This window comes from Bos javanicus, chromosome 9 (assembly GCF_032452875.1).
Source record: "Bos javanicus breed banteng chromosome 9, ARS-OSU_banteng_1.0, whole genome shotgun sequence".
NCBI classification, from domain to species: domain Eukaryota; kingdom Metazoa; phylum Chordata; class Mammalia; order Artiodactyla; family Bovidae; genus Bos; species Bos javanicus.
Window position 1 is genome coordinate 96,966,671 of NC_083876.1, and position 20,511 is coordinate 96,987,181.

The following is a 20,511-nucleotide window of genomic DNA, read 5'->3' on the forward strand; positions in this document are numbered from 1 at the left end:
GGGCTTCTACTGCTGGAACAAGTGGGAGTAAACTGCTCAGCTTGGCATCCCCAACAAACCATGCAAATCGGGGAGGAGGCAATAACAGCAGCATCCTTAAACCTCAGACCCATGGAGGGTATGAAACGCTGGGAGCTCCCCACGACAGAGAGAGCCATCTGATTGTCCTGTGGGGCCGGGGGTAAGGAGCCGCTGGGACCACTGGTAATGTGCAGGAGGGCCCCCAGCGGGTTCTAGGCCGAGCCCTGATGCCAGCCAACCACAAGGTGGCTCAAGCCCGATGCCCTGCCTTTTTCTCACTCGAGACACCAGCTCTGCATCATCTCTGTACCACCCATAGGCGCCCCGACAGGAGCCGGCAGCCTTGGGGCCATGATGGGGAGGCTGGATCTTCAACAGAGTGAAGCCATGTGACTCCTTTCCCACTGATGGGGCTGTCTTCCGCCCATCACGTTCCAGGTTCAGGACCTCGGAGGGAGGGAGCAGGGTGGGACAGTCCTTGGATGGACGCATAGGGACAGGGGCACAGGACATCTGCGGGAGCTTGCTGAGGTTCACCTCCACCCCCGACTCCAGCAAGGATTTCTGGTGCTCTGTCTACAAAGATGAGGCTGGCTACCGGTCTCCAAATCCATCTGAAAGATGCCCTGTGCTCGCAGGAGAGTCATCACACCCTCAGGGACTGTCGCCACCTTCCAGAGAAGGCAGACCACGAGAACAAAAGGCAGCGGTTAGACTGTCCCACCCACACACTCTGCCGTGGAGAAGGAGGCTGGCGGCATTCAGCGTGAACGCGTCTCTCTTTGATGCGCTGCGAATGACTCATAAAATAAGGATGAAAACGATCAGCAATCCAATTCAAGCTGTGCTAATATGAGGAAATATTCTCCTGTGAATTTACAATCGTAGAGAAAAGGACTCTAAGTAACCCACTGGGTGGGCAGAGCCCCCGTGTGGGTTGCCCTGAACCTGGTTAATTACATTTATATTGTATTTTGATTCCACATCACAATTCATCCGCAGTGACCCCTTTATCCTTTCTAGGCACTTATGTTGTTGTTGCAGTTTCCCTTTGCGTCTTATTGCTTTGACAACTGCAATTTGAATCAGATCTGAAAGAGATCAGAAGAAAATATACTCTGATATAAAAAAGTGTAATTAACGTTATCCAGGCAGACAGAAAGAGCATGACCCTTCTGATCTGCCTGGTTTCATTCTGATGGGCTGGAAAGGTTCCTTCTTTAGAGATTCTGCTTTAATAAACTGCATGTTTGTTAACACTGAGAATCATTACTGAACTCATTTCTAACAGTGTCTCCTTTAGAGGCACCTTCATTACATGTACAGTGAAGCCAGACATATGAGCTTATTTTTCATGCTCAAAATGAGTGCTTAAAATCAAATTCTAGATTTTGTAATGTTTCAGAAAAACAACTTCTAAAGTTCCAGAGAGTTAAATGGAGTGAATGTTCAAATTCATACATTTTGAGCATTCAATGTTCAGATTAACTTTTTTTTTTTTTTTTGGGCCGCTCCTGCGCCGGCCCCGGACGCCGCTGCCGCCATCCCGGCCCGGCCCCCCAGCCTCGGGAGCCTCCCTCCCAGATTAACTTTCATAATTTCTCACTTAGTTGACAAGCTGATTCATTCAGAGTTGATGTTTCATTAATGCAAGATATAAATATAGAATTCTTGGGGATAAACATATAGTTCTGACTACTGCCTGTGGCTCTTTGGGAATACATGCTTCCTGAAGATTTAAATAAGTCCATTGCTATTGAAGCCGCGCATGAAGTTCTCAGAATCCACTGCAGTCTTACAGAGAACCACAGGTAATCGTCCCTCGAAATCATTCCCCACCCCACCAAACGCTTCTTGGCAATATTTGCTGAAGGTAAAAGGTAACTGAGAAATCCGTCTCTATATATTTATCCAGCCTGACTTGAATTCATTCAAGAATGACAGCGCACACAGACGGGGAACCGCGCCGTCATCTGTGCTCTGACTGTTAGTGTATTTTCGGGGCTTGAAAATACTTTCGGCGGGACTCATCACTAGCTCGGCGGTTTCTCAGGGGTCCACAGACGGGGATCCTGGGAGCTTCTCCAATAACTTTGCTTTGGTGGTTTTGGAAAGAACTGGAAATGTGCGTGTTTATGTGTGTGTGTGTGCATGTGTGTGTGTGTTTAGAGAGAGGAAAAAGCAGAAGACAGTAGGACCCAGCAGGCTGGCGGCTGAGTGCGCCTGCGCGGCCGCTGCTCCAGCTACACGTCAAACCAGTGGTCGCCCATGCAGGCGCGGTTCCACTCGCAGCCGCAGTTCCAGCACCACTGGAACTGGCACCGGGGCTGCGGGCACTTCATATGCATGCATCCTCCTGCGGGCAGAGAGGGGACACGGATGAGCGCCTGGGCGACACTCCCACACCCGCCCGCGTGCCCACAGACGACTTTCCCGTGGAATTACCGCAAGCAACGGAAGGGCAGAGTCTGAACGGAAGAAAACTGATCAGAGAAAACAAATGCTGAAATTCTGACCTTCATGAAGAAGGGAGTGAATAACCTATATGGGAGAAGAATCTGGAGAAGACGGGTTCACTTAGCCCCTGAAACTAACCCAACACTGTAAATGAATTATACGCCAATACAATTTTTTTTTTTTTTAAATGACGTCTTCCCTGATTGTCCAGTGGCTAAGATTCCATGCTTCCCAATGGAGGGAGCCTGGGTTCCCATCCTTGGTCAGGGAACCAGATCCCACATGCCAGGACTAAAATTCCCGTGTGTTGCAACTGAGACCCAGCACAGCCAAAATAAAGATAAATGAATGTTTTTTAAGAAATGATTGAGATCGAAGCATGCCACTTTCATCAAGGACAAACTTTATTTGTAAATCTGAGTTTACTGACTTCTCTTGAGATGGGTTTTAAAGACAAATGCTTTGTGTTTCACAGCCAGAGGTCAATTCCTTAATTAAATATATAGTAAATTTAATATTTTAAGTATACAATAATGTATTTAGCAATTTAATATATAATACTGTTAATATATACCATGAGTAATTTTTATCACCTCTTCAGTGTTACTTGGCTTGAAAAAATTCATAATACAGGAGTTGGGACAGTTGTTTTAAAAGCATTTAATATTGAATATGATCCTTCGTGCTATTCAAAATTTTATTTAAGATGAAGATTGTTGTTGTTCAGTCGCTAAGTTGTGTCTGACTCTCTGTGACCCCATAGACTGCAGCACGCCAGGCTTCCCTGTCCTTCACTATCTCCCAGAGTTTGCTCAATGTCATGCCCATTGAGTCAGTGATGCCATCCAACCACCTCATCCTTTATCACCCCCTTCTCCTGCTGCCCTCAATCTTTCCCAGCCTCAGGGTCTTTTCCAATGAGTTGGCTCTTCCCATCATGTGGCCAAAGTATTGGAGCTTCAGCTTCAGCATCAGTCCTTCCAATGAATATTCAGGGTTGATTTCCCTTAGGATTGACTGGTTTGATCTCCTTGCAGTCCAAGGGACTCTCAAGAGTCTTCTCTAACCCCACAGTTTGAAAGCGTCAATTCTTTGGCACTCAGCCTTCTTTGTAGTCCAGCTCTCACATCCATACATGACTACTGGAGAAACCATAGCTTTGACTATATGAACTTCTATGAGGAAAGTGATGTCTCTACTTTTTAATATGCTGTCTAGGTTGGTCATAGCTTTTCTTCCAAGGAGCAAGCATCTTTTAATTTCATGGCTGCAGTCACCATCTGCAGTGATTTTGGAGCCCAAGAAAACAAAATCTGTCACTGTTTTCACTTTTCCCCCATCTATTTGTCATGAAGTGATGGGACCAGATGCCATGATCTTAGCTTTTTGAATGCTGAGTTTTAAGCCAGCTTTTTTACTCTCCTTTTTCACCCTCATCAAGAGGCTCTTTAGTTCCCCTTCATTTTCTGCCATTAGAGTGGTATCACCTGCATATCTGAGCTTGTTGCTGTTTCTCCCGGCAGCCTTGACTCCAGCCTGTGCTTCCTGTAGCCCGGCATTTCGCATGATGGACTTTGCATTGCAGGTGGAGTCGTTACCACCCGAGTCACCAGGGAAACGCCAAGATCAGGGCAGCGAGAAACTAGTGAATAATGGCAGGTGCTCTGCGTCTGTTACGTCATTGCTCCTCAGAGCACCTCGTGAGACTAAGGGGATTGCCCGGGTGCAGAATTTTCTCAAGGTTGAGTACTTTTAAGTGTATAGGCAGGGCTTCTCTGGTGGCTCAGTGGTAAAGAATCCGCCTGCCAGTGCAGAAGACATGGTTTCGATTCCTGATCCAGGCAGACCCCACATGCCACGGAGCAACTAAGCCCGTGTGACACACCACTGATTGAACCTGTGCTCTGTGGTCCACGAGTCGCAACGTGTGAAGCCCATGTGTCCTGGAGCCGGGGCTCTGCAACAGGGAAAGCCATGGTGGTGAGAAGCCCCTCAACTAGAGAGGAGCCCCGCTCTCGGCAACTAGAGAAAAGAACGGCTGCAGCAAGGAAGACCCAACACAGCCAAAAATAAATAAACAGTGTGAAGCCAGAGGTTTAGCCAAGATCTGCGTGATTTCAACGTTCTTTCATTCAGGAAGCAGGGCCTTTCCAGTACGAAATGAAAAGTCCCTTATTCGGGGACTTATTTTGGGATTTCCCCACCTCCCCAATTTGTTAACTGCATTCTCTATTTGCTTCTGGGGATCAGACAGCAAGTCTGCTGTGACGTGAAGGGAAAGTTATTTGTATAAAATTGTATGTAGAGAACTGTTTGTGAGCGAATCTCCCAGACAATCCAGGCAGACATGGTTTCTTTGCTTGAATCTCACTTAGCATCGAATGCACTCCATTATTCAATTTTACCAATTATCTTGTTAAGCCATTTTTTTCCTTGCCAAATTTTCCAAATAATTGCTTCAGGGCTGTCTCATTTTTATATTAAAAGCTTGGCATGAGAACTTGCACTAATATAAAATATTTATGAATACGTAACTAAAGGCATTTGTTTCAGGCTAACTGAAGGGTATTTAAAATCCCATACTTTTCTACTTCTTTTTGGTTTGCTTTAAAGGGCATTTAAGCATTTACATATGTGGAAAATAAAGGGAAAAACTCATTGTGATACTTTTAATATTTTCCAATTAGGATTACACAATTACAGGGTTGAGTATTTTCAACACATACTTACTGACTGTACACTTAGGATTTCAATAATTTAATAGTGTAATACTGTATAATCACTTAAATTTTTCTGGAATATCATAGAGAATGCTTAAGCAATGCATTCAAATTAGCTGAATATTAAAGGGAGGCTGAATGAAAGCTTGAGAATTTTTCCTATTACACTAAAATCTTAATGGATCTGGAGCACTAGCATGAACAAGTGAGATTTTATTATAGAAACTGGACTCACAGTGGCATAGCAGAATAAGAAAAAAGGAAATAGCAGGAATGAAGACGATCATTTTGTTAGCTCTCTTTTCTTCCTGGTATGTAATACAGAAGGAGTATTTTAGACCCCATAAAATGGAGAAATGTCAGGGACTCCAACTCTAAAAATCTCGCTTCAAAGTAAATGTCGCTCAGTCGTGTCCACGTTTTTGTGACCCATGGACTGCAGCCTCCGTCCCTGGGAGTTTCCAGGCAAGAATACTCGAGTGGGTTGCCATTTCCTTCTCCAGGAGATCTTCCCAACCCAGGGATTGAACCCAGGTCTCCCGCATTGTAGGCAGACACTTTACTCTCTGAGCCACCGGGGAAGTTCCTGGTGTCACACTGATTTGTGGATATTTGGATGGAGAAAATCTGGTTTTCTTCTTAGAGAACTCTGTCTCCTGACCGATGCTCAAACCATGGAAAGCCCAGACTGTGCAGAGCCAACACCATGGCCTGGGCTGGCCACTCTGCCATCAGATTTAATGAGAGAGCTGAAGTTCTGGAACAAGCTGAAGGCAGATTTAACGGGCAACAGACACTTATTGATCAGGGAATGGAACCAGGATCTCACTGGTTTGAGATGGAACTGGTAGAAGTGAAGGAAGAATTTCCAGAGGTTGAAGGGTGTTATGGGAGCAAGCGCAAGGTTTAGCCTGCGTTTAAAATGGTGAGAATTGTCATGATCATGACAGCTTTGCTGAAGGTAGAACTACTCCTTAGGAATTCAGTTAAATATGAAACATTTAGGTGGAAAACTACCATGAAACTAGCTTTAAAAAAAGTACTAGTTTTATATAACTTTCAGTGTTAGAAACACGTGATCATTTATCCCACTGATTAGGGTGAGTATTTAGAATATTACAGATTGTCTCTCCCTTTCCACTGTTATATGGAATGTTTTCTCTTTTTTCTTTAATTTTTAAAACTTGAATGAAAGATTCTTTACATTCTATGAAGTAAAGTTGCTCAGTCGTGTCCGACTCTTTGCAACCCCATGGACTGTAGCCTACAACGCTCCTCTGTCCATGGGATTATCCAGGCAGGAGTACTGGAGTGGGTTGCCATTTCCTTCTCCAGAGGATCTTCCCAACCCAGGGATCGAACCTGGGTCTCCTGCATTGTAGGCAGATGCTTTACCATCTGAGCCACAAACTAGCTTTTCTAATAGAGCCTAGGTTTGTTTAGGCTGTAGTGATAGCCTTTAGAACAGTTTAGACTATCATGAACTAGCTGAAAGGTTCAGCTTTTCAGTTCATAAGTTAAAAATCTATAGGTGTGACCTCTAAGCCAGTGGGAGAATCAGGTTTCCTTGAAATTAAATCCAGTTCTGCTTAATCTCAGTCTCTTAGATTTTCTGCCCTGGCCTGACTCTTTCTAAACATGAGTCATGCATCTCCAGTTGATTCAAACAGAATTTTGAGAAGACATAAACCTCTCCCTTCATCCTTCAGGATCACACTCTACACAAAATTGCAAAGAAGCATTTTTAGCTCAATGATACGTTCTGTGCACTTTTTGTTTTTTAAATATATATATCTCTACCTTGTTCTTTGAAAGCTTGCCTGTCCCTGCGGCACTAAAGAACACTCACACGCGCCCCAGGTTTTCACTGTTATTGACTCTGAGAATACTCTGTAACACGTGGCCCCGGACCTTGTGCCAGCGATCAGGATTCCAAAGGACAGATTTGTGTGTACGGTGAGGATCCTGGATATGCTGTGCTGGTAACGTGAACACACATTCTGTGAGTGTTAAAAGCGGTTGTAGAACATTAAAAAAAAAAGCCTACAGGTGAAACATCAGTGCTTTCCATGTACACGGTACGTCACAGTATTTCGTAGAAAGAACCAGATTGGGAAACGTTGCTGCAGTCAGGAAGCACTTGACGCCTTCGATTCCATCTTCTGGGGGGTGCAGGTGTGGTCTGATTCAAGGCGGATCTGAGCCCGTGGGTTCTCGGCCTCAGGCCCTCGAGTGGCGCCCTGCCTTAGAGAACCGAGTCCAAGCCCCTCGGGTCATGCAGGGCCCTACACCGCGCCCACTCGCTTCAGCCGAGGCTCCTCGTCCTCACCCAGGAACGAGCTGGGCTTCTTGCACGCGCTGTGTGGACGGGTCACACTTGCTGCCTTTGCACCTGACGGCTGCCTGGAGGCTTGCCTGCCTCGTGACACCGATTCTCATTCTGGGCTCAGGCATCATCTCCGCCAGGAAGCCGTCTCTTGACCCCGGGGTCTTTCTCCAGCTCATTGTCCCTACCGTATTTTAGAAAAACAGCTATGTATGTGTCTCTCTCCTTTCCTAGCTCCTTTTACATTCACCAGGGCATTTATTTATCAGGTGCCCTTCTGGGCTCCAGGGGATAGACAGCCAGGGTTCCTGACCTTTGAAAATAGCAGAGCGGGTCTCTTACTGTTGAATCTGCATCCTTTAAGGACCCACGAGACAGAACACCGGCCCATGCTTCTCAGCGCTGTGCCTCCTCTCTGGTGAAAGGGCCTGGGCTGCTTTCTTAACCTGCTCAGCCCGTGAGGACCAGGGAGGCTCTTTCCTCTGATTCTGGTGTTGTCTTCTCTTTACAGGTCCGGGCCAGGCCGCTGCAGGCCCAGGAACATTCCAGATCATGGAGGCATAACGATGACTCAGTGGATACATTCTAAGGACTTAACCTGTGGTGCTCTCACATTTGTCTTCGGTTGGTGCTGTTCAGTTGCTCAGGCCTGTCCAACCCTCTGCCACCCCATGGACGGCAGCACGCCAGGCTTCCCTGTCTCTCACCATCTCCCAGAGTGTGCTCAGATTCATATCCATCACGTCAGCAATGCCATCCAACCATCTCATCCTCTGTCGTCCCCTTCTCCTCCTGCCCTCAATCTTTCTCAGCATCAGGGTCTTTTCCAATGAGTCAGCTTGTCACATCAGGTGGCCAAAGGACTGGAGCTTCAGTTTCAGCACCAGTCTTTCCAGTGAACATTCAGGACTGATCTCCTTTAGGATGGACTGGTTGTATCTCCTTGCATTCCGAGGGACTCTGAAGAGTCTTCTCCAGCCCCACAAAAGACTTTCCATATAGTCCTTAGCAGAGGAAAGAGTGGCTGCAGGGCCCACCCTGGGGCTGCGGGTGGGGTTTCACTCACCACAGGCCAGCTCTCAGCCCCAGCCGATGAGTATCTCAGTATCAGAGCGCTCCAGGGAGACGGCAGACTGGGGAGTTTCCTGTGAGTGTCAGTCACTTAGTCATGTCCTGCTCTCTGTGACCCTGTGGGCTGTATTCCGCCAGGCTCCTCTGTCCATGGGATTCTCCAGGCCAGGATACTGGAGTGGGTTGCCATTCCCTTCTCCAGGAGAGTTCGATATGTTAATAGTAAGTAACATAAGGGCGGTTTGTGTTTCTTGAGCGCTGTCTCTATACCAGGCGCGGGGAAGCATTTGCCATCCATCCTGCACCTAATCCTACGGTGGCTGTGCAGCTTCTGTTTAGCATCTCTGTTTTACAGATGAGGACTTGCGGTTCAGGAGGTTAAGAAGCTTGACGTGGGTGCTGAGATTCAAACCCTGGCCAGATGGCCCCAAAGCCCCAGTGCTGAGCTCCCCAGCTAGCAAGCCCTTGAAGATCCCGACTTCTCTGCTGCCCTCCGAGGACAGCCCACCGCAGCCGCGCTCTTCGGTCAGCCCAGACTCACCGTTTTTTTCTACCGGCACGTGGCAGCGGGGACAGGGCTTGGTGGTCTTCTTGATTGTTTCTTTGGAGGCTTCCTCCCACCGGGCCTGCTCTGCCGCCTTCTCATCGACTCTGTAGGCCTGGGGAGAGAAGACAGAGGGAAGAGACAGTCAGATCTGCATAGTGGGCTGGACAAGGGTTCCTTGAAACGCTGTCCTGGAAATTCTTAGACATGGAGGTGCCTTCAGGCAAGAAGCTCAGAGGGAAACTCTCTTGACAAGTGATGGACAGGCCCCGACACAGTTTTCTTGGCATGTGGCCTGTGCTTACAAGGCAAGAAAAGACCATGTGGCTTTGTGGTTTGAGCTCCTCCTTTGTGCTGTTTTGACTACTAGTGATAAATAACATCTCTCGGGTACTGATTACGTGGGCAGGGTGAGACAGGCTCTGAAACCCTTCTCGTTAGGTGTTTCCTCAGGTGTGTGCATTGGGTTTAATTTTACATCGAGGATTAGACAAGTTAAACCACTGCCTGAAGCCGGTAAGTAGGAGAGTCTTTGTGACTCCAAAATCTTCGCTTTTCAGCTTTCTTCAACGTCTTACTATCTTGCATTCCTGCACCCGGACAGGAATGTGGTCACCGATGAGACGGGGCAGGAAGAGGGAGGTGAAGCTGATGTGACAGAGCAAGGAACAGCCAGAGGTCAAGACGGGGCCCTGGAGCCAGCTGCCTGAGTTCAAATCCCTACGCGGGTAGGCGGGTTTGGGAACACTGCAGAACTCCCTGAAAGTTCCCATCTCAGATGGAAATCGACCTCTCCAGTGCACTGTACCGGGGATCGAGTGGGTCAATGTCTTTAAAGAAGCAAAAAAACAAGTGTGTGACACCCGTTAAGTGATGCTATGAATGACCTGGGCATCTACAACAAGCGCTCAGAAATACTTGCTAATGTCATTCACGTCAGAGGAATGACTTATCCCTGACTCAGACCACAGAAAGGAGGAGGGATTTCAAGGGCGCCACTGCAGATATTCTGTTCAGACACTACAATCTCTTCACTTACTTCAATGCTGAGTGACACGTGCAACGAAAGAGTTGGGACGTTTTTGGATTCAGTACAAGAACTCTGTGGTCTAGAAATATATTTCAAATGGTAATCCAAACAGAACCCCTCCATCTTGGCCTCTACAGAATTTAAAAATTTTCTTCTATGCTTTAAAATTAATACAAACATGCAAGTCATTTTATTAATCTGTGATGACTCTTAAAACATTCCCAGGCCTATTTGTAGCTTGCCTGCGTGCTAGGTTGCTTTAGTGGCACCTGACTGTTTGCAGACTTGTGGACTGTAGCTTGTCGGGCTCCTCTGTCCCTGGGATTCCCCAGGCAAGAATACTGGAGTGGGTTGCTATGCCCTCCTCGAGGGGATCTTCCCGATCAAGGGATCAAACCCATGTCTCTTATGTCTCCTACACTGGGAGGTGGGAAGCCCATTTTTAGATTAAGACACTACTAAAAATGACGAAGATCATGGCATCTGGTCCCACCACTTCATGGGAAATAGATGGGGAAACAGTGGAAACAGTGTCAGACTTTATTTTTCTGGGCTCCAAAATCACTGCAGATGGTGACTGCAGCCATGAAATTAAAAGATGCTTACTCCTTGGAAGGAAAGTTATGGCCAACCTAGATAGCATATTCAAAAGCAGAGACATTACTTTGCCAACAAAGGTTCATCTAGTCAAGGCTATGGTTTTTCCTGTGGTCATGTATGGATGTGAGAGTTGGACTGTGAAGAAGGCTGAGAGCCGAAAAATTGATGCTTTTGAACTGTGGTGTTGGAGAAGAGAGAGAGTCTTGAGAGACTCCTTGAGAGTCCCTTGCACTGCAAGGAGATCCAACCAGTCCATTCTGAAGGAGATCGGCCCTGGGATTTCTTTGAAGGGAATGATGCTGAAGCCGAAACTCCAGTACTTTGGCCACCTCATGCGAAGAGTTGACTCATTGAAAAGACTCTGATGCTGGGAGGGATTGGGGGCAGGAGGAGAAGGGGACGACAGAGAATGAGATGACTGGATGGCATCACTGACTCGATGGACGTGAGTCTGAGTGAACTCCGGGAGTTGGTGATGGACAGGGAGGCCTGGCGTGCTGCGATTCATGGGGTCGCAAAGAGTTGGACACGACTGAGCAACTGAACTGAACTGAACTGAACTGAAAAATGACTTAAATATAAGTTAGTAAAGAAACCATATAATACAAAATGCTCTAACACTCCGATATTACTCTAATAATAACATTGATAAAGCTTTATAAATTTACAGCACATTATTTTTTTGCACTTTGATTTCCTTATTCCAGTGGATCCTCATGGTAACCTGGAGAAGACAGGCAGATATCAAACCAAGGAAGCTTCTGAGTAGTAAAAAAGCCAAGGGCCGGGTGTCAGGATGCTCACCTTGTATAAAACAGTACCAGGGTGGACTGAATGCAAAGATTTGGGAAACCTGGAGGACGGAAACCCAAACCAGAGATTCTCTGGCCCAGAGCCTTGCGCTTTGAGGATCAAACTCCGCCCAGCACCGCTGCCTCTTAGCGGGTTTTCTACATGGTGAGAGTGAAGACAGTGAAGGCCGGAGGTGGGGAGGGCTGTGGTCAGCAATGTCTGCCTCAGTGAGTACAGCAGCCGCCCCCTGAAACCACCGTGCAGGGAGGGACCTAGGTCAGGCACGGAACCCGGCGAGTGTCCTTCACCCCAGATACCAATCCAACTGGTATCGTGTCATCATCAGAGTCTACGTATTTTTGAAATATTTGAGTTTTCAGTCTTTTAAGAATGAAGTACTGGGAAGCAAATGGGCTTCCCTGGTAGCTCAGTAGTAAAGAATCAGCATGCCAAGCAGGAGTCACAGATTCATTCCCTGGATCAGGAAAATCCCCTGGAGAAGGAATTGGCAACCCGCTCCAGTACTCTTGCCTGGAGAATCCCATGTACAGAGGAGCCTGGCGGGCTACAGCCCATGGGGTCGTAAAGAGTCGGATATGACTCAGCGACTTAACAGTAAGCACACTTAGGAGGGAAATACCTGTCTTTACATCTCAGATGCAGCATTTCATGGTTTCATGGTAATGAGTATTTATATTTCTGTTACTTCCAACAGAAAGTGAGTTCATCCAAGGCCAAGGTCAGGGCTGTGTCTCCCTCATCTCTCCAGTGTCTGTCTGGCACAGTGGCCTGCACCCAGTGGGCACTCAGTACATTTTAGCTGAGTCAATGGACAAATGACACACCCCATGAAGGTGCCAACCTGACAGTCATCCGGAATCGAGCCCTGTGAGCCAAGAAGGGCATCTCCCCGATGGTGGTCATCGAGGTGAAACCAATTCCTTCCTCTTAATCGGCCCTTCTCTTCACAAAGGTAAACGTCCTTTATAACTCAGAGGGTGTCACGTGATTTTCGAACACTTAGTTAGAATAAAGCGGACTCAGTATAACACGAAGAAGCAACCACACAACACAGAGGACTTCCTTTGGCTCTGGGACAATGTAAAGACTATTCCTGGCCGACAGCCCAGTGATAAAGCTGTGATGAATGAGAATGTCACAAGATTTAATAAGTAGGTTTGTATCTCCAGTATATGTCTTTCCTGACCCTATGTCCCTAGCTTCTTTTTTTTTTTTTTTCTGTTAAGGTCCAGGAGCTTGTAATACTGTAGTGATGGTTTAAAATTGCTTACTAGGGACATAAAGATCAGAGAAATTTATGTTACTGACCGAAGACTAATTGGAAAATGCCGCTTTTCAGCAATCTGGTGCCTGCATGCTGAAGGCGGTTGCTCCCAGGTGTAAATACCTGAAGATGCTGGATGAATAAGTAGGAAAGCAACAGACGTCTTTGCTAAGTAAATGGTTGACTTGATGGGAACGTCAGGAAAATCCCTGAAGCTCAGGATGAGAAAGAGAAAATTCTGCTGGTTTAGGGAGGGAGGAATCTGATGTTAGCATTGGGGCGGTTTTCCTAATCCCAGGGTGCCCAGGGCTTGGTCTTTACAAGCAGAGGTGGAACCTGGGCCAGAGCCAAGGTGGAAGGTGGATCTTCCCATTACTTGGCTTACAGACACGCATACACACCTCATGCACAGAAATCTGTGAAAAGAATTCATACCACCTGATTAAGCCTTAAAAGAGCCTCATGCCAAAAAGTTGATTTGACAGTATAGCCAAGAACCTAGCTGAAGCAAAAATATTTTCTGTAGAGTAATGCTCTTAAAAAAGCCAAACCTCAAAAACAAACAAACAAACAAAAAACACAAATAACATTCCAAGAAACCTGGGATCACAACTTTAAAAAAGTCAGCAAATACAGGAGAAAACAAGCTGCCACGAGAGAAAGTGGCAGAGACACAACACGGCAGACCCCGACCCGCAAAGGCCGTGGGCGTCGGGACGGCCGGGCGGGATGCAGAATACAGACGCTCAGCAAGACGAGTGAGCTGACTTACAAAGGAGAAGCAGACTCAGGGACACAGAGAACAAACCTACGGTTACCACTGGGGAAAGAGGGGTGGGGAGGGACTCACAGATACGCCTACCGTATATAAAATAGATAACAGAGATTTACTGTATAACACAGAGAACTATATTAATCTCTTATAATAACCTAAATGGAAAAGAATCTGAAAAAGCATATGTATCTATACACACACACACACACACACACACACATATATATGTATTGAAGGATTCCCCCGTGGCTCGATGGTAAAGAATCCACTGGCCAATCCCCCTGCCAGCGCAGGACATGCAGGAGACACAGGCTTTATCCCTGGGTTGGGAAGATCCCCTGGAAGAGGGCACAGCAACCCACTCCAGTATTCTTGCCTGGGAAAGCCCATGGACAGAGGAGCCTGGAGGGCTGGAGTCACAAGAACCAGACGTGGCTGAGAGACTGACCACACAATTGATATACGCATCACTCAATCATTTTGCTGTACACCTGAAACTAACACAATATTATAAATCAACTGTAGTTTAAAAATCACTGCAGATGGTGACTGCAGCCATGAAGTTAAAAGACGCTTACTCTTTGGAAGAAAAGTTATGACCGACCTAGACAGCATGTTAAAAAGCAGAGCCATTACTTTGCCAACAAAGGTCCGTCTAGTCAAAGCTATGGGTTTTCCAGTGGTCGTGTATGAATGTGAGAGTTGGACCATAAAGAAAGCTGGGCTCAGATATACATATATATTCTTTCCATACTCTTTTCCATTACAGTTTAACACCAGATATTGAATATAGTTCCCTGTGCTAAACAGTAGGAGCTTGTTGCTTTTGCTTTTTAATATTTAGACCTGGTATGCGGCCAGTGCTTTTAAATTTCATTTGTTATCTTTATTTTGGCTGCACTGGGTCTGCATCGCTTTCCGCGGGCTTGGTCGCCCTGTGGCAGGTGGGATCTTAGTTTTTGCACCAAGGATTCGACCCAGGTTCCCGGCATTGGAAGGCAGATTCTAAACCACTGGACCACCAGGGTAGTTGAAGTAGAACGTTGCTGTTTATCCAACAAGGTCGGATAAACTATTATTCTCTGTATAATAGTTTGCATTTGCTCTGTGCTCAGATGCTCAGTCGTGTCTGACTCTTTGTGATCCCATGGACTGTAGCCGCCACGCTCCTCTGTCCATGGGATTCTCCAGGCAGGAATACTGGAGTGGGTTTTGTCATTTCCTTCTCCAAGGGATCTTCCTGACTCAGGGATTGAACCCGGGTCTCTTGCACTGCAGGCAGATTCTTTAACAACTGAGCCACCTGGGAAGCCCTTTCCTGTGATGTGACAAATAGCAAAGAGGACTCAGGGCTGAAGGCTGTGGCAAGGTCACAGAGCGGTTCTAAAGGCTGAGGCTGCGGGCTGGACGTCAGCTCCTCGGAGCCCAGCGGCGCCTCCCGCCCCCACCCCCTTGCTTCTGCCTGACCTGCTGCAACTGCTCTCAAGGGGACGTGGATGAGGCCATGACTGTCAGAGCCGAGGCTGGCTTTTCCTTGTCCTTTTCATCTCTGCTTGTCTCACTGCCCAGCCCGCTCCCCCGGCTGCTGGCTGCCTTCCTCGTTGGGAGAACAGAGCCCCCGAGAGCACCACAATCCCCTCGGGGGCCTCCACGCCCGTGTCAACATCATTCTTGCTTCTCTTGCTTCACCCAACTGGATCCACTGGAAGGAGGACAGTCAGGGGCCACCTCACTGCTGCGGGCCCGCCTGACGTCGGGGAGCCAAGAAGCAAGCGCTGGGTCATCCTTCTAGTGGGTTCTGTGTCCAGGCGAACCGGGGGAAAAGTGCTGTCACCGAGCCTCTCCACCGACATCTTTCTCAGCATCCTTTATGAGCATCCTTGGTACCGATGTCCTAATCCTTCTGCAATGATCGCAAGCAGTGGTCGGGTGTACCCACTGCTATGGGATCACTGAGGGATTTAAAAAACACACATGCACACCTTTGCTTGTGCTCACAACCTGGAGATGTGGATTCAGTAGCTCTAGGGTGGAGTCCAGAAATGTGACTGGTTGGGGGTGGGGTGGGGACTTCCGTGGTGGCCCAGTAGTTAAGAATCTGTCTTGCAACGCAGGAGATGCGGGTTCAATCCCTGGTTGGGCAGGGGGCCTAAGATCCCATGTGCCGTGGGGCGAGTAAGCCTGAGTGTCCCAACTACTGAGCCTGTGTGCCCTGGAGCCCGTGTGCCACAACCAGAGAGTCCAGGCGCTGCAGCAGAAGGCCTCACATACCACAACTGAGACCCGACGCAGCCAAATAAATAAACATTTATAAAAATGCCCTGGGGGTTCGTGGGGGCACAGGCAGGCTTGGGAAGCACCTCACTTGAGACTAAGAGCCTGTCTAGTTGGATGAACTCACCCTCCCTCATGCTTTTAGGCAACAAGCTGTAAACCAGGGACTTGGCAGTGTGTGCCAGGAGGTGACTCAGCACCATTTTCCTACGTGAGCTTGACTGCGGCTCCCACAGGGCAGTGTGACAGTTAGGTGCACCGCACAGACCCCTGTGCCTGCTTTGTGTTCATCCAGCACGCGGGGGGACCATGCGTGAGTGCACGTGGGGGGCAGGATGTGTGAGGGTGGGATGGGACGGTCTCTCTTCTTACATGAAAGTGAAAGTGGCTCAGTTGTGTCCGACTCTTTTTGACCCCATAGACTACATAGTCCTTGGAATTCTCCAGGTCAGAATACTGGAGTGGGCAGCCTTTCCCTCCTCCAGGGGATCTTCCCAATCCAGGGATCGAACCCAGGTCACCCGCCTTGTAAGCGGATCCTTTACCAACTGAGCCACCAGGGAAGCTCAAGAACACTGGCGTGGGTAGCCTATCCCTTCTCCAGTGGATCTTGCCCACCCAGGAATCAAACCAGGGCCTCCGGCATTGCAGGTGGATTCTTTACCAACTGAGCTATCGGGGAAACCCCTTTTTTACACAGTCAATGTCTAAAAAATCAGCAGTTTCTTCTAATTCCTATATACCTTCAAAATCCATCTTAGCAAGGTCAACTATTGGCATGATAGACAACCTGTGGCCCAAGCAGTGACCATGGCTTTGTTTGTAGGTGGTGATGGTTAAGTGAACGCTTAGAGCTGCCTGCATCCTGAGAAGTGGTTCAGAGCAGGGCTTAGAGGCATCGATCCCTGGGCTCAAATGCCAGCTTCCTTCTTCGCTTGCCGTGTAACCGTGGACAGACACCGAGCTCCAGTCTCTGGTCACCTGTGTGAAGGACACAGTTCACACCTCACAGCGGTGGCTGTGAGTCAAGAATATAAGCATGAAGGCTCTTAGCACAGAGCCTGGGGCACCCCGAAGGCATCAACATCACCAACCTCATCTTGTGTTTATAGAGGTGACACCATCAGACTGTGGGGTTTGTATAAACTGAAAAGACCAATGGAATCTCCTTTGAAAAATGCAGGTAAATCAAGTGCCCTCAGAGAGATTTTAAAATCTGTGCCTAGGAGACACTGTTGATATAGATGCAAGTTAGAGCTACTTGAAAATGAGGAAGCAGTGTCAGATTGCATTGTCTAGGGCTCCAAAATCACTGCGGATGGCGACTGCAGCCACGAAATTAAAAGACGCTTACTCCTTGGAAGAATAGCTATGACGAACTTGCTGCTGCTGCTGCTAAGTCACTTCAGTCGTGTTCGACTCTGTGCGACCCATAGACGGCAGCCCACCAGGCTTCCCGTCCCTGGGTGTATTAAAAAGCAGAGACATCACTTTGCTGACAAAGGTCTGTGTAGTCAAACCTATGGTTTTTCCAGTAGTCATGTATGGATGGATATGAGATTTGGACCATAAAGAAAGCTGAGTGCTGAAGAAATGATGCTTTCAAACTTTGGTGCTGGAGAAGATTCTTGAGAGTCCCTTGGACAGCAAGGAGATCCAACCAGTCAATCCTAAAGGAAATCAGTCCTGAATATTGGAAGGACTGATACTGAAGCTGAAACTCCAGTACTTTGGCCACCTGATGCGAAGAGCTGACTCATTGGAAAAGACCCTGATGCTGGGAAAGACTGAAGGCAGGAGGAGAAGGGGAGGACAGAGGCTGGATGGCATCACTGACTCAATGGACATGAATTTGAGCAATCTCTGGGAGACAGTGATGGAGAGGGAAGCCTGGTGTGCTGCAGTCTATGAGGCTGCAAAGAGTTGGACATGACCAAGTGGCTGAACAATAGAACAACTTGGGAGATTGTTTGTATGCATGTCATCTTTCCAGCTTTAGGAAACTTATTTGTGACATCTGTTTACCCTGGGGCTTCCTGATGGCTCAGCAGTAAAGGATCCACCTGCCAATGCAGGGGCTGAGGGTTTGATCCCCGGCTCAGGAAGAACCCCTGGAGGATGAAAGGTTGTTGTTGAATCACTCGAATACACCGGGATTCTTGGCCCCCGGAGGAGAAGAATTCAATCCGGGGCCAGAGACGAGGCTTGATCGCTCAGAGCTTTTGTGTAATAAAGTTTTATTAAAGTATAAAGGAGATAGAGAAAGCTTCTGACATAGGCATCAGAAGGGGGCAGAAAGAGTACCCGCTTGCTAGTGTTAACAATGAAGTTATATAATCCAAAGAATATCTGGAGGTTGTAAAGACCTCATCAGACCTACTCCCATAATTTACATTTTAAGATAACATGGTCCTCAGGCAAGATACATCCTTGTAAAGACCAGGTCTACTCCCATAATTAACATTTTAAGATAACAGAAGGTTGAATCCAAAGACTGTCCTTAGGCAGGATACATTATTGTTATATAATCCTAAGGAATGTTTAGAAAGAAAAAAAGTTTGTCCTTTCTTCCTCCTTGAGAATTCCAGATCCCTCTCTCCTTGGGGACCCCTAGATTGCCTATCAACCTGCCTAGGAAATGACTCTCTCATTGAGAGCTTGGCAACCCACTCCGGTACTCTTGCCTGGAGTATCCCATGGACGGAAGAACTTGGCAGGCTACGGTCCATGAAGTCACTAAGAGTTGGACACAACTTAGTGACTAAACAACAACAAATATCCTACTTCTAAAAGTCAACTTAAATCTATTTTCCAAAAAGGATCTGATTAGCATTAATTTCTGAAATTAGTTAGCTGAAATCAGATGAGAGTGTTTTCAGGTGAACGCCAACTGTGAAGTGTCGCCTTTATCATCAAAACTGAATGCCCAGATAGCACCCACTTGCCACATCTTTAACTGAAAACTCCTGCCTCTGCAGAGTGGAAGTTCCAGCAGACAAATGTTCTAGTCCAAGAGCACTGCTTGTGAGCAGCGCGCCCCCTGCCGGTGAGTTGGAACACTGCGGTTCCCTTTCAGGCCAAAGATTCTTGGAACTATTAATATTTATTACTCTCTCTTTTTGAACTGTGGTGTTGGAGAAGACTCTTGGGAGTCCCTTGGACTGCAAGAAGATCCAACCAGTCCATCCTAAAGAAGATCAGTCCTGGGTGTTCATTGGAAGGACTGATGTTGAGGCTGAAATTCCAATACTTTGGCCACCTGATATGAAGAGCTGACTCATTTGAAAAGACCCTGATGCTGGGAAAGACTGAGGGCAGGAGGAGGAGGGGACAACAGAGGATGAGATGGTTGGGTGGCATCACTGACTCAATGGACATGAGTTTGAGTAAACTCCGGGAGTTGGTGATGGACAGGGAGGCCTGGCGTGCTGCAGTCCATGGGGTCGCAAAGAGTTGGACATGACTGAGCCACCGAACTGAACTGAACTGAACATTTTTTTGGGGGGATCTATGTATTTATGGGCTTCCCTGGTGGCTCACTGGTGAAGAATTTGCCTACAATACAGGAGAGGCAGGAGACAGGGGTTCGATCCTTGGGTCGGGAAGATCCCTTGGAGGAAGAAATGGAAACCCACTCCAGTATTCTTATCTGGAGATTCCATGGACAGAGGAGCCTGCTGGGCTATGATTCACGGGGTAGCAAAGAGTCAGACACGACTGATGTCACTGAGCAGAGCACAGCAGCTGTGCGTTTACATAGCATTAGTTTATATAATACATATATTTAATCACTAAATACTGAGAATATATCTATCTCCACGTGTATTTAGAAGGAAATCACTTAAGTCCTAGAATGTAATGGAGTGTCAGGCAATGGACAGGGAGAGCTGCCAGGCTACACTCCTAGCGCTCAGCTCCAGACTTCCCAGGCCATGCCGTCAGATTCGGTCTGGAAGGATACTCTTGATGACGACAGTACCAGAGGTGATTTCTGCTCTTGGCGTGATCAGTACAAGGCACCACTGTGGGATTAGATCTTATACAGCCCTGCCTGCCCCAAGGGACCTCGGTCTGCTTCATGGAGTGGAAGGAAGGTAAATAATGTCTGTGAGCATGCTTTGAGATGGGTGGGGAAAGAGGACAGCCTAAATATTAAGCTGTGAGATAATTAATGAGGGTATCACTTAATGGGAATTTTAAAGTTCTTTGTGTTTCATTAGCCTCACGAATTGGCAAATGGGGGAAGTCTGCAGTCAGGTGGGGAAGGCAACCTGAGCTGGATGTTGGATGATGGAGGTCTCGAGTCCACGGATCGCTCAGGCCGGTCAAGACTAAAATGATCAAGGCAGACAGGAGCTGGAATGTGGAGGCATCCCTGACGCAAAGAGGGAGCTGGAGCAGAGAACAAGCCTGTCCTTTGTGTGAAGTGCAGATATGCTGGTACAAAGCCGACTGTTATTTTTTTTTTTTTTGTCGAGCTGGCACAGAAACCCCTTCATTCAGCAAACATGTGGTGGATGCCTGCGATGTGCCAGGCACTGTTCTAGGTACTGGGAATATGTAAACAAAAGAGAATCTGCAGACAACAGACAAAAGAAGTCCCTGCTCTGTAGCGC

The 20,511-nt window shown here is 47.4% G+C and overlaps 1 protein-coding gene across 6 annotated transcripts in view; it reads right to left on the reverse strand.

Annotated features, from left to right (window-relative positions):
- Positions 1-1,608: 1,608 nt before the first annotated feature.
- The window catches only part of PRKN (parkin RBR E3 ubiquitin protein ligase), a 1,237,035-nt gene continuing 1,218,132 nt past the window's right edge, over positions 1,609-20,511 (reverse strand). For all 6 annotated transcript variants that reach the window (XM_061428497.1, XM_061428495.1, XM_061428496.1 and 3 more), the window contains 2 exons: positions 9,137-9,254; positions 1,609-2,377 (listed from right to left, as the gene is read on the reverse strand). In XM_061428497.1, coding sequence (XP_061284481.1) covers positions 2,265-2,377; positions 9,137-9,254 — 231 coding nt within the window. In that variant the 3' untranslated portion in view covers positions 1,609-2,264. The remainder of the gene's footprint in view (positions 2,378-9,136; positions 9,255-20,511) is intronic.